The following is a 12,990-nucleotide window of genomic DNA, read 5'->3' as shown; positions in this document are numbered from 1 at the left end:
GTATTTTGTTATTGTACGGTACGGTTGGCGGTTTCGTCCGCGGCGGGCGTGCGCGAACTTGACATCAGCGACAGCAGCAGCAGCAATACACACATGTGGAGGACATCATGGCGAAAGAAAAGGTATTGTTTTAATGTTGTTAGGCCATAGGCTGATCATGGGCTGATATAGGGCGATCGTATACTGAAGGGGGAGTAATTCAGAATACCCGGTTAAGACAATGAAGAGCGCCGGACTCATGGGCATGATGGGCATGATGGGTGTCAGGTCAACTCGCCCCCTGGCCGACTCACCCCTTACCGACTCGCCCCTTACCGACTCGCCCCCCTGACCGACTCGCCCCCTGACCGACTCGCCCCCTGACCGACTCGCCCCCTGACCGACTCGCCTCTAACAAGCTCGCCCCCTGGCTGACTCGCCCCCTAGCCGACTCGCCCCCGCGCCAACTCGCCTCCTAGCCGACTAGCCCCCCTGACCGACTCGCCCCCTGACCGACTCGCCCCGTGGAAAATGATGCACCGTACGGGGACATCGTAAAAAAAAAAAAAAATAAAGACAGTGCATGGAGGGGAACACAGAGAGTCCAGCAAATCAGCTTCGTTATATCTGAGTTTTGGGATTGAACTATTTAATTGCCCAATTCAAAATTTGGTTCTGAAAGTTCCATTTCTGAGCCTCTTTTATAACTTTTTCAAAACCGTTCGGTATGTTTCATGTGTTTGATAAGAACACCACTAAACCAAAAAAATGAAAAACATTTTTTGATTTTTCAAATATCATTTATTCTAAAAATATTTTTGAATGAAACCATGATGAAACTGAGGACCTTGAGTTGAGATTTACAAATTATGTCATTGACAAACGGTGAACGCGGGTATACCTGCTGCGCGCCGGCACCCACCGTACCGGTACCTATCGCACGCCGGTGTGGACGGTAATTCTGTCCCCCGGTAAAAGTGTCCGGGGGGACAGAATTACCTAGGTACAAGTGTCCCCCCTGTCCCGTTAATTCTGTCCTCCTCCAGGTAATTCTGTCCCCTCCAGTTAATTCTGTCCCCCCTGGTTTTGCACGCATAAGTTGTTATATTGATGTTATTATAATGAATTCAGCGCACAGGGTATACATTTTTAGAGTTTCCACCCTTCATCAATAATTATCAAAATGAAATTAACGTTTAGATGTTAATCAAGTTACCGATCTATGTTTCTGCAAGAAGGCACGCGTAGTAATACTCAACCTATCGCTAGCACGCCCTCGCGCATCAGCCGCCGATATGCGTGTGACTGTCATGGCGGACTTCAATGAGGAGAATTGGCAAAATTATACGCGACACGGGTCACCGCGCCGCAGGCCTGCTGCTGGTGCACTGTTGTCCCCGTCCCCGGCCGCGGCCCTGGCGCCCTCCGTAGGTGCGGTACACTCGCGCGCACGCCCACCATGCAAATCGTTCGCTCCCGAAGTCGTCATCAAAACGGGAGTAAGCAGCATTCCCGAATTTAGCAAGGCGCCGAGCAAAAACAGTTAATATCTTCACTAATATACAGTCTAGGTGCTAGACTTGTGACGTTGCACGGGGACACATTTACCAGGGGGGACACATTTAACGTCGTGCAGGGGGACAGATTTACCTAGAGGGGGACAGGTTCACCTAGGTAAAAGTGTCCCCCCGGACAGATTTACCGGGTCACGACCCGGTAGATCTGTCCGGGGGGACACATTTACCAGGGGGGGACAGAATTACCTGCCACACCAGCACCCACCGGTACATGTACCTGCCGTGCCCGCCGGCAGTCACCGTGAACGCTACTACGCGCACATGCCCAATACGCACTCCGCAAAAAATCACGCTGCGCTATATTGGTAAAGTTGTGCTAAGGTGTTTCCAAACCCAAATTCTTTATAAAGGATCGATACTTTTTTGCATTGGTATTGGAAATCCTTCAAACTTGCGTTTGAGTAATTCGGCTCCATTAAGTTTCACGTTGGGACCAGGCAATGTGCTCCACTGTCTTTATTTTTATTTCACGATGTCCCTGTACGGTGCATAATTTTCAAGGGGGCGAGTCGGTCAGGGGGCGAGTCGGTCAGGGGGCGAGTCGGTCAGGGGGCGAGTCGGCTAGGAGGCGAGTTTGCGAGGGGGCGAGTCGGCTAGGAGGCGAGTCAGCCAGGGGGCGAGCTTGTAAGGGTCGAGTCCGTCAGGGGGCGAGTCGGTCAGGGGCGAGTCGGTAAGAGGCGAGTCGGCCAGGGGGCGAGTTGACCTGCAATCCCAACATGTAGGCCTAGTACTGTTGTTTTACTTTCAGAGGCGCAACAGTGGTGACGTGGGTTCGAGCCCGCCGGCGGACACCTGTGCTCTTAAGCAAGGCACTTAACCATTATTTTGCTTCGTCCTTTGGATAGGACATAAAGCCGTGTGTTGTATAATGCACGTAAAAGAACCCAGTAAACACTTATAAGTTATATAGCTAGTAATGCGCCTATCAAATATTTCCCCCACCCCTCCGATGCACGCTGCCCCAGGTCCGATGTCGGGATTTGGTCACGTTTTTCATGCCCCAGGGTGGGGATTTTGGTCTCACTCAAATTGCATTGTTAACGTTGGCATACTAATGGAAAGGCAAATCACTAGTGCACCCCACATACATGTAAGTCGGGGCATGGTTGGGGATTGTCACTCAAATTTTGCCCGAGGGGTGGGGATTTTGTCACTTCAAAAGTGACAATCCCCACAGCCCGGGGGGGGGGGGGGGGGGGGAGGAGAAGGGGGGGGGAACAATTGATAGGCGCATTATAAGAGAAGGGGTTTGCCCCGGTGTTTCTATCCTCCTGTATAAACTCCCACGTGGAGTATTTAAGAGAAGAACCAACCAAGAACCAAGAACCCCACCATTCCACTCGGAAATACCCTAAGTTAAAGGGGCGATCATGAAGTGTAGGGCCCCTGTTGGCACAACTATAGAATACAGGGCCACTCCATTCTATATCCGCGCATCCATGGCTGCGTGGATGCACAGTCGGTTTTCTATAGCGCCCTCTATTGATTAATATTTACTTCATGCCCACTCCGCATCCGCGCATCCAATGAAGCACCCTCTATTGATTAAAATTAACTTCATGCCATTTGTGCATTTCTATAGCGCCCTCTATTGATTAAAATGTACTTCATACCCACTCCGCATCCGCGCATCCAGGCATCCAATAAAGCGCCCTCTTTTGATTAAAATTTACTTCATGCCTACCCCGCATCTGCGTATCCAGGCTTCCAATAACGTGCCCTCTATTGATTAAAATTTACTTCATGCCCACCCCGCATCCGCGCATCCACGCATCCAAGAAGGAGTGGGTAGGTTTGGGTTGGTTTAGACAGGGAAATAAAGTAAAGGGTCCTATAGGGTTGTTGAGTTGACGCTACTGGAGTCGAAGTCGGCTCGAGGCGTTGTGACCGGTGGCTTTTCCAATGCTCGAAAGTCGTCTTTGCCATCCAGCCCGATCCTGGGCAGCTCGAGCAGCCTGACCATGACTGAGGCCGATGGCATTTAGGTCGTCAATGATTTGTGCCATGTAGGTGTGACGTAGTCCCCCGCCCTGTCGAAAGGGTTCTGATGGTTGGTTTTGTGGGTTCATGAAGATGGCCAGAGGCACCTGAGGTCTTCGCAGTGCATGACCAAGGAGGCGAAGGCGACTTCTCAGCAGGGTGGTTGTGGCTGGTGCTGCGGAAGTACGAGCGTACAGACCGTCGTTGGAAAGTCGTTCTGGATAGTGGACACCAAGACAAAAACGGATGAGAGCACGGTGTGAAGCATCAAGATGCCTGGCCATGGTTTCGGTGATTGCTAGGGCATCACAGCTGTACAGGAGCACTGACTCTACTGTGGAATGGAATAGCTGCATTTTGGCACTGTCACTAGCTACCCCATCCCACATAGGACTGATGCTGCCTCAAAGCGAAGCAGTTGGCGTTGAGCTGCATCCACGTCATCAGACATCAGCGCAGCGTCATCGGCATATGCGAGTGCAGGGATTTTTACGGCTGTCCATCGCGCCGACAAGCGTCTTCTCACAGTGTAGCCATCCTCAATGGTAAGTGATGTGCGCAGGATGTAATCCATGACGATGATAAAAAGATATGGTGCCAAAGTATCACCTTGAAGTACACCAGATGTTGTTTTGAATTCGTCAGTGCATCCCGAAGATGTGCGTACACATGCGGCTGTGTTGGTGTAGAGTGACATTATTGCATTGATGAAAGATGTGGGTATCCCATAGAATGCCAGAATATCTCTGAGTGCCCCGCGATTGACACAGTCAAAAGCCTTGCAGAAGTCAACAAAGGTTACCACTAGACTCCGCTTTCTGGAGCGACACGCATCGATTGCTATTCGGAGGCATGCGATTTGTTCCACAGTGTTACGATTAGGTCGGAAACCAGCCTGCAGTGGTAGAATGAGTGTTTCTAGCCGCTCGCGAAGGCAGATCAGTAGCACACGATTGAAGAGTTTTGCATGAACTGACATAAGGCTCAGTCCGCGCAGGTTGTTGAGTTTTGTACTATTGCCTTTTTTGGGGATCGCGACAATGATGGACTGGCGCCATTCCGGAGGAGGATCATTGCCAGCAAGCACGTCGTTCATAATGGGCAGCACACACTCCAGCAGCGGCAAAATGCCAACAATATCGGATGGCAGCTCATCGGGACCTGCAGCCTTTCCTGGAGGAGTTTGTTGGGCGGCCTTGTGGAGTTCTTCGATTGTAATAGCACCGACGTTTATGTTAGGTGCCAACGGTAGAGGACCGAGCGGTGGTAGATCCAGGTCAAGAGGCTGTGTGTTCAGAAGCCTGTGAAAGTAGCTAGCTATCTTCATTAACCGATCATCTACGGACTCTGCAGAAACAATGGTGTTCGGTCGTGTTTTCCTGCCGGTGATCTTGTCAATAGCTCACCAGACTGCTTGACTGCGACCTGCCTCGTGATGTTCTGAAATCTCATTGGATATTTGATGTATGAGCTCTTCTTTTCGTCGAGTGTATGTGTTTTCGAGATTCACCTCCAACTGTCGATGATTTGAGTTGGGATTTGTTCTGTTTGCAGTATTGAGTTGATGTCTAGCTTGTTGCACTTCCGGATCTGTATCCCATAAGCAGACCTTTGGTGGGGGTCGGCGCTTGGGTAAAACTGTGTTTGCAGCATGTCTTACCGATTCAACATAGGCTGAGTAGCCTGGCCTTTTGTCACGCCTACGAAACGTTTCAGCGGTGAAGCGATGCTGTATTGCAGTTTTTCGTAGGGCAGACCAGAGTAATGGGCGTTCTTTCCGGGTGTGTTTCGTTGGTCTCCAAAGTTGCATGCTGAGTGTCCATGTTAGAAGTGTGTGGTCCGAGCAAACGCAGTGTGGCTTGATATTGTGCACCTTGCGTATCAGACGCGTCCATTTCTTGTTCACGAATATGTAGTCTAGACGACATTTTCGTTTCCGAGGGCCATAAAAGGTCAGAAGCTTGGTACGACGTTGTCGCATAACACCATTACATGCTACAAGATCGCTGCTTACAACAAAGTGCGAAACAGCTTCGACGTGAGGTGTCATGTGCTTGAGACGAGCTTGATGAAGATGGCTATTCTTCACAGTCACACCATCTGGCGGGAGGTCAGCATTGAGATCGCAGACAAATGCCGTTATATCGCGACTCGGTTTCGAATCGAGGTAACGACCAATGATGTCAATACAGTCAGTAGTGCCGGTAGCATCAGCAGCACGGGCAGTCGGCATATGGCAATTTATTACATGTAACCATTTGTTATTAAGTTGTGCAGTCATTGTGATTATTCGATGGTGCAATGGTTCAATATTTAGTAGTGTACTGGCTACTCTTGGTGAGATCAGAAAACCCCCACCACCATGGCCTCCGGCTCGGGCGGTTGCAAGATGTGCCTTCCACCCACCTCCAATATCAAGGCACGTGATTGCTGTGTCTAGGACCCGACGATGTTCCTGGATCCCAATGATGTCATAATGTTGAGTTTTACAAAGCTTAGTCAGCTCATATAGGCGATAGTCTTTTATGAGTGTTTGAGCATTGAATGTTCCAATGGTCCTATAGGGTAAATACAGTATAGGGTCCGCGGGTAAATAAAGCGTCCTCTATTGATGACTTCATACTCATCCACCGCGCATCCACGCATCCAAGACATCCCAAGCCGTCTCTCTCGGTATATATACTACATACATGTACTTGCCAATAATTCACTCTCTATAGCGCCCTCTATTGATCACAATTTACTTCATGCTAATTTACTCTTTAAACCGCCCTCTATTTTTTTTTTATACATCTACGTTCCTATAGCACCTACGGCAGATCTTTGGTCATGTCATACCCGCCGTACCGTACCCACCCGCGTACGCATAGGAGAAGTATCATACCAAAGTTGCTTCGTTCTCAAAGAGTGCCATTTTACTCAACGACCCCACTCCTCACATCGCATCCAACTACAAAAAAAAAACACATTTTCCGGCATGGCCCTGCATTCTATAGTTGCTCCCCCCCTGTTTTGTTTTGATCAAATTAGAGTCAAAAATATTTTTATTGCTCAAAAATCACCTTTAGGATGGGTTGCCATATTATCGCGGCACTTGTCACGTTTCTCGTTCGGAATACAGATTGCCCACTAACCTTCCCGAATTGTCCTGTCTTTTGTGTAGTATAACTCTTCCTTTTCAAATTGATATGAAAAAAATCCGACGGTGGTGTGGTTTATTCCGTGTACGATACCTGTGAAAATAGACATGCGCGGAGTGTGCAAATGGAGGTGGACTTCCTATTATCGCCGTATGCGGAAAGTGGTTTTTATAATGATCTCAACTTTTTAATTCGTAGGCCTGTCTGTTTACGGTTTTGACTGGAACCGGGTACCCTTTCCCGGGTACCCTTTCCCGGTCAAGAGCATGCGCAATACCACCAATGAGTCCGTATTTCATAAAACCTAAATTCATGCTACACCGTGCCGGTGTAGCATGAATTAGTCAGTACTATTAACAGTAAATAAAAGCACGTGCACAAATGGTGTCGTGCTTTATCATAGGGACCCGGCGCATGCGTGCTGTACTACGCTAATCAAGTTGCACTTCTTACGTGCGTTGTGATTGGCCAGTTCCGCAGAAAATATTGGCGCGCGGTTATTTTTTTTATTATATCATTTGTTGTTAAAGGTATATTTTTTTTATCTACACTTTGTTCGATCATAGGAAATTATAAATGCCCTTAAAACTTTCTCAGGCTTTGAGACATCGTACATCAGAAAAAATCGGGTTAAAGAAAAACAATTAATTAACAAACAGTTTTGACTTTTCTGAACAGTTTAAGTTTTATTAAACGAAAGCAGGAAACTAGAGGAACGGAACTGGTACCGGACTGGTTCATTGTTGATACAAAAGGTTAAAAAAAACACAAATATAGGAACATTTAAATAAACAACAATGGCTTCGATGTAGATATGAAAACAATTTATTTTAGAACAAGAAAAACAAATTATGAACTGGGATTGGAAAGGCCCTACTAGTGTTCCAAGTTCCATCAGTTGTATATATCCCGTGGCCGTAATAGCCGTAATGGAGCCGTTAGTTAGTAAGTTACCCTTTGATACACAATACTATCCAAACAGCTCTAAAATGCTCAATAATAATAAATAAGGAGTCAGATGGTTAACTTTTAAAATGCACTTTTGGAAATGTTATCAATGCTCTAGATGATCTGGACGACAACTGAGGACACAATTAAACTGGACACAATTAAACTAGACACAATAAACAAAAATGGAGGAATTTCTCAACTTAACAACAAATAAGTGAATAATCAGACGTGATAACTTGCACTGAAGTTGGCGGACTTGTGGAGCTGTTGGTCAACCTAGAGATTTAATTTTGAGTTCTGCGCCAGGAAAATGAGAATGTTTACGTTTTCAGATGTTAAGCAACTGCGCTTTGCAGACACGATGTTGCCGGTGGTAGAAAAGACCCGGTCTGATGGAACTGAGGTTGCCGGAATGCAGAGGAGCTGTCTTGCGACCTTCGCTACTGATGGGTAATGTTGCGAGTTGGCAAGCCACCATTGACATGGGTCTGTATCAAGTCTGGCTGGTTTGGCGCGGAGATATTCGGCAAAGTCGTCCAAAGGTGACCTCTCCGCCCTCTCCTCCTCGGGTGTCTCCTCATCTCCAACCACCTTGGCTCCACCGCTCAAATGGAACGCCATTGCTGACGTTTCCTCAGTAGTCTCCATGCGCTGTCTCTTCTGAGGAGGTGCTGCAGTAATTGTAGCCAGCATCTCGCGTAAACCATCTCTTGCTCGCTCCTGTTGCGCATTGGAAAGGAAACCCAGGTCTTTGTATCTGGGATCCACAACTGGTGTGAGAAGCGGGACATCAGCAATCTCACCGCTAAACCTGTTCAAGAAAGATTACAAAAAAAAAAAAACAAGCAAAACATCGTTAAGAAAGAAAATTTATCTTTCATGTTGTATGCTTAAATCTACTGAAAATGACTTTTTGTCGGCGTTTGAACACTCTATTGAGAACGCAATAACCCAAGTTGTAATCTTTGATCCTCTGTGGTTGCCGAAAATCGAAATAGAACAGACTTTGATTCCTATGATCTTTTGTGGTTACCGAAGTAGACTTGGTATCGACACACTCAGACAACCAAGACGATCGGCTTATTCCTATGATCTTTTGTAGTTACCGAAGTAGACGTGGTCAATAGCAATCTTTATGTATACCTTTTTGCCAAGTCGTTACATGTAGCCGTCTTCAACGCCTTCACGGGAGCCGAGTCTTCGTCTTTCATCTGGAGATGACCTTGGAGGCCGCAAATTATCGGATATACGCAGCTTCCACTCACGTTGCTCCCGTAAGACGGACATGTTGTAGCCACCTAAAGTAAGGAAATCATAAGTACGTGCACGTTTTAAAATTGAAACAATCGATTTCAGTTTTACAATGGATGTTGTCATTAACTTTCTTACCTAGTAATTTAATATTGTACTGTAAGCCTATTTGTCTATTATGTTCTTTTACATGATATTAAAATGTGATCGTGATGTCAGTTATCTTGCCCAGGGCCTTTCTGCTCCAGGGCCTTGGTCGCGATGGTGCTTCGGCGAAAATGGCCGACAAGCTGGCTGACTCCTGCTATGGCGGATGTAACCTGCCGGGATGCCTCAAGGCCCTTATTAATACTTAGCTGAAGTTTGTGCGCCGCACATCCAACGTCTAACGTATCGTTCCGCTGCCCTAGGTCTTTTACGTTGGATGCGTTGTCATGAACGACAGCGCTAACTTTTCCTTGCAGCCCCCATTCATCAATGACACGGCCTAGCTGGGCCGCAAGTGCCACGGCAGTATGGCGCTGTGGTCCTTCGGGTTCGTCATCTGCGTCGTCTGCTGCCAGAGCCATTATGGGCGAAGTGTCCAGGACGGCATCCTTGGAGGACCACTCGCTGTCAAGGAAGTGTGCAGTAACTGTCATGAACCCTTCCTGGCCCCGAAAAGTCCAGCAGTCCGTCGTCAGGGCTACGTGGTCACATCCTGCAAGTTTGGCCTTTAGCGCTTCTTTCTTCGATTGGTACATCTTTTGGATTCGTGCCGTCACCGCTGAACGAGATGGAACCGTATATCCCGGCTCAAGGAAACCCAATAGCTGGTGAAGACCTGTACCTTCCACGACCGAGATAGGAAGCGAGTCGATTGCTACCATCTCAGCCAGTAGTTGGGAAATTCTTTCTGCCTTGGCCGGGCTGCACTCCTGCCGTCCAAAATAACCGGCAATTGTTTGCTGCTGCTGGCGAGGCCCACTTGTTGAAGAGCCCGACTGTCCGGACATGGGATGTTTGCTGGACAGATGCTTCAGCATTGAGCTGGTTGAGCCTCCCGTGTAATTCAATTCTGCATTGCAAGAAAACCAATCATGTTCTTGTAGTCTGGTTCCCTGACCCAGATAAAATGGAGCAATTTATAGACTTTGGGGAATGGTAGTCTGAGTAACTTGGACCCAACTTATCGCGTTTTTAACATTCGGACATGGTCTGGCGATAGTAGGGTCCAAGCTAATCCGTATATGCCGAGCAACACAATTTTGTCCTAGTCCCAAAAACCCAACATTGCCCAACAAAAACATGAGGTACATTTGTACAAGTAGACATCGATGATTAAGTTGACATCGATGAAAAATTGTGTTGCTCGGCATATACGGATTAGCTTGGACCCCACTATCGCAAGACCATGTCCGAATGTTAAAAAGGTGATAAGTTGGGTCCAAGTTACTCGGACTACCGTTTGCTGCCGGTGTGCAGACACGGCGAGGGAAAATTTGCAAGTTTTGGAATTAAACGTTAATATTCATTAAAAATCGTTAAAAGTCCCGAAAGACACAGGGGGAGTTCGTACGGAAATGTTTTCAACGAAAGCGTGGGATTGCGGTTTATTTTCGGTAAACACGATGCCCGCGGACATATTTGCCTTTTCTAAACCCAGCGCAGGCACAATTCTGGACACAAGGAATATATAACCGAAATTTCAGCTTCCTCCGTCAAGTAAAAATATGCAAAAAATGTGTTATAATTTTTTTCGCTATGGCAGGAGAGATTCATACCCTGGACTCCGTTGCGTGTACACAACAGAGTCCAACCTGGGCTAAGCTTCGGCATGCCTGAATGCGACCAATTTTATGAAAGGGTCTACGGCCTATTTAGAGAATTGCGCCACTTTTTAATTGTGGGTTTTGTGGTGTCATTTGTCACAGAGTGAAAGGCTTTGGTTGCCAATCAAGGCAGGTTGGGGGAAAAAAGAGATTTCACCATGAAAAGTAGCATAGACCCTTTCATAAAATTGGTCATTGCTTAGCCCCATAAATGTGGCCAATGTACTGGACTACCTCCATAAATAAAGGCCACACTTCCACCATGTACAAAACATGTCAAACTTTGTCAAATTTCGATTTTCACATTTAGTCTTAGTTTGTACAGTGTAGTTTATTTTTGCTTTAGAAACATACTCGCCCTCTTTATAGGCTAATCAGAAAGTGCTGCCTTTTTCAGATGTCTAATTTTTTGTGAAATTTCATGTTGAAATTTTGATACGCAAACGTGTGCAAATGAATCTTGAAATTTCACAAAAAATAGACATCTGAAAAAGGCAGCACTTTCTGATTAGCCTATGAAGAGGGTGAGTATGCTTCTAAAGCCACAAAAACCTACAAACTAAGCCTAAATGTGAAAATCAAAATTTGACAAAGTTTGACATGTTTTTGTACATGGTGGAAGTGTGGCCTTTATTTACGGAGGTAGTCCAGTAAATTGGCCACATTTAAGGGGCTAGTCACTGCTCAGTCATGTCAGTCAACTGTGAATGTAAGCAGTGGTAAGGACATGATCGGGGTGTCATTTTAAAGAGGAAATTCAACCCAAAGTGTACAGAGGATATCTCCCTTTGATTCACATGTGCCCTACTTCTGTTCCAATTAGCAATAATATCTCGGTTTCGTTGTTTTTTTTTTTTTTTTATCCACCCTGTGTATTAATTATGGAAGCTACATACATACATGTATGTACCTTGTTAACAAGCAGCCCTGGGGAAAAATCCAACTTCCAAGTTCCAACTTTCAGATGTTTGGTTATCCTGAGTGAAATTTGGAGGGAAAATCAAAGCAAGTTTGTTTTAAATGACTTCAGGATTTTTAAGGATAATTTGACGCATGTTACTTGTGAATTAGACTTGCAGAAGTATCACTTCGGCACCAAATTAGATTTCTCACGCTGGTCCCCAAACTGAGCTTTGCTGGACCCAGAGTGCCAGTGTACAGTCCTCCTCCCATGTTCATTTGTTGTGTCTTTCTAAGTTTTAAGGTCTTCCCTGAAACGTCTGGTTTTGACAGAACCTTTCACAAATATTGTCAATTTTTCTCACAGGAGGCAATTTTGCTGTGCTTAGATGTTGGCCCATCAATGGATCAGGCACCAAGTGGCCATGCAACATGTTTAGAATCTGCACTTGATGTCATTACACTGCTTCTACAAAGGAAGGTATGTACATGTTCATACGCTGAAAGTCTTGATGTCACCCTCAGGTCAACTCCGTGCAATCACAGTTACCGATTCACGTGCACATCAGCGGTACATGTGAACTTAGTGATTTGCTATGGCAGTTGTAAACCCAAGTTTTGTCAAAATTTCCCTCTGGGAAGCAAAAATAAGTACCACTGTTACTTTACCTGGTGCGATGACGTGCCACAAAGCACTTTACCATTTTAGGTACTAATTTGGGAACATGTTCCATGAAGGTAATGTACCGTTAGAATGTAAAATTGCTGGTAAGAGGAATGTAAGAGGAATTTGTCATTAAGGAATGCACGTCAACCGTTGTTGAGGTAGTATGGTGAACCTTACCTGCAGAGGGGGGATGTCACATTAATGGGATATACTTCCCACTTCTCATCAGTTTTTCATTTTATTATGGTACACACAAGAAGATAATTATAATACATAGTGCAATCTGTATTATTAGCATAGATGCTCTAAAGAGTAAGTTAAAAACTGAGATTACTCTGTTGCATTACTCATGCAGCATGCCCACGATACATTTCATGCACTTCCTCTCAATTTGGGAGATTCACAATGCAGTGCGCCACCAAGAGTTTGCAATGGAGAGTCAATTTTTCAAGTTTACGGTCGACAAAACATGGCCCATTTGAATGAGTGTCAGCACTCAGCAGACAACTTGAGGTAATTTTTTATAGATTGGGGCATAGCGTTCTGCTGCCTTACAAAAAACACCATATTGATAAAAAGAAATGAAAAGGGCAACAGATACTCAAATCATATGCTTACGAAACTACTGACTGGAATTTTTTTTTTCTTCAAATGTCCCGTGCTGCGAATTTGTCGACCATCTCAAACTATGCACTGGGAAAAATAAACTCTCCGTGGCAAATTCTTGGTGGCGT

At 46.0% G+C, this 12,990-nt stretch overlaps 1 protein-coding gene across 1 annotated transcript in view; it reads left to right on the top strand.

The window, feature by feature from the left end:
- LOC119725293 (X-ray repair cross-complementing protein 5-like) overlaps positions 1-12,990 on the top strand; it is a 32,188-nt gene continuing 19,198 nt past the window's right edge. The window contains exons 1-2 of the mRNA XM_038196667.1: positions 1-122; positions 11,957-12,070. Coding sequence (XP_038052595.1) covers positions 108-122; positions 11,957-12,070 — 129 coding nt within the window. The 5' untranslated portion in view covers positions 1-107. The remainder of the gene's footprint in view (positions 123-11,956; positions 12,071-12,990) is intronic.

The sequence above is a fragment of the Patiria miniata genome, unplaced genomic scaffold (genome assembly GCF_015706575.1).
Source record: "Patiria miniata isolate m_02_andy unplaced genomic scaffold, ASM1570657v1 HiC_scaffold_19, whole genome shotgun sequence".
NCBI classification, from domain to species: Eukaryota; Metazoa; Echinodermata; class Asteroidea; order Valvatida; family Asterinidae; genus Patiria; species Patiria miniata.
Note: the sequence above shows the minus strand (reverse complement) of the source record. Positions and strands in the feature narration are given on the sequence as shown.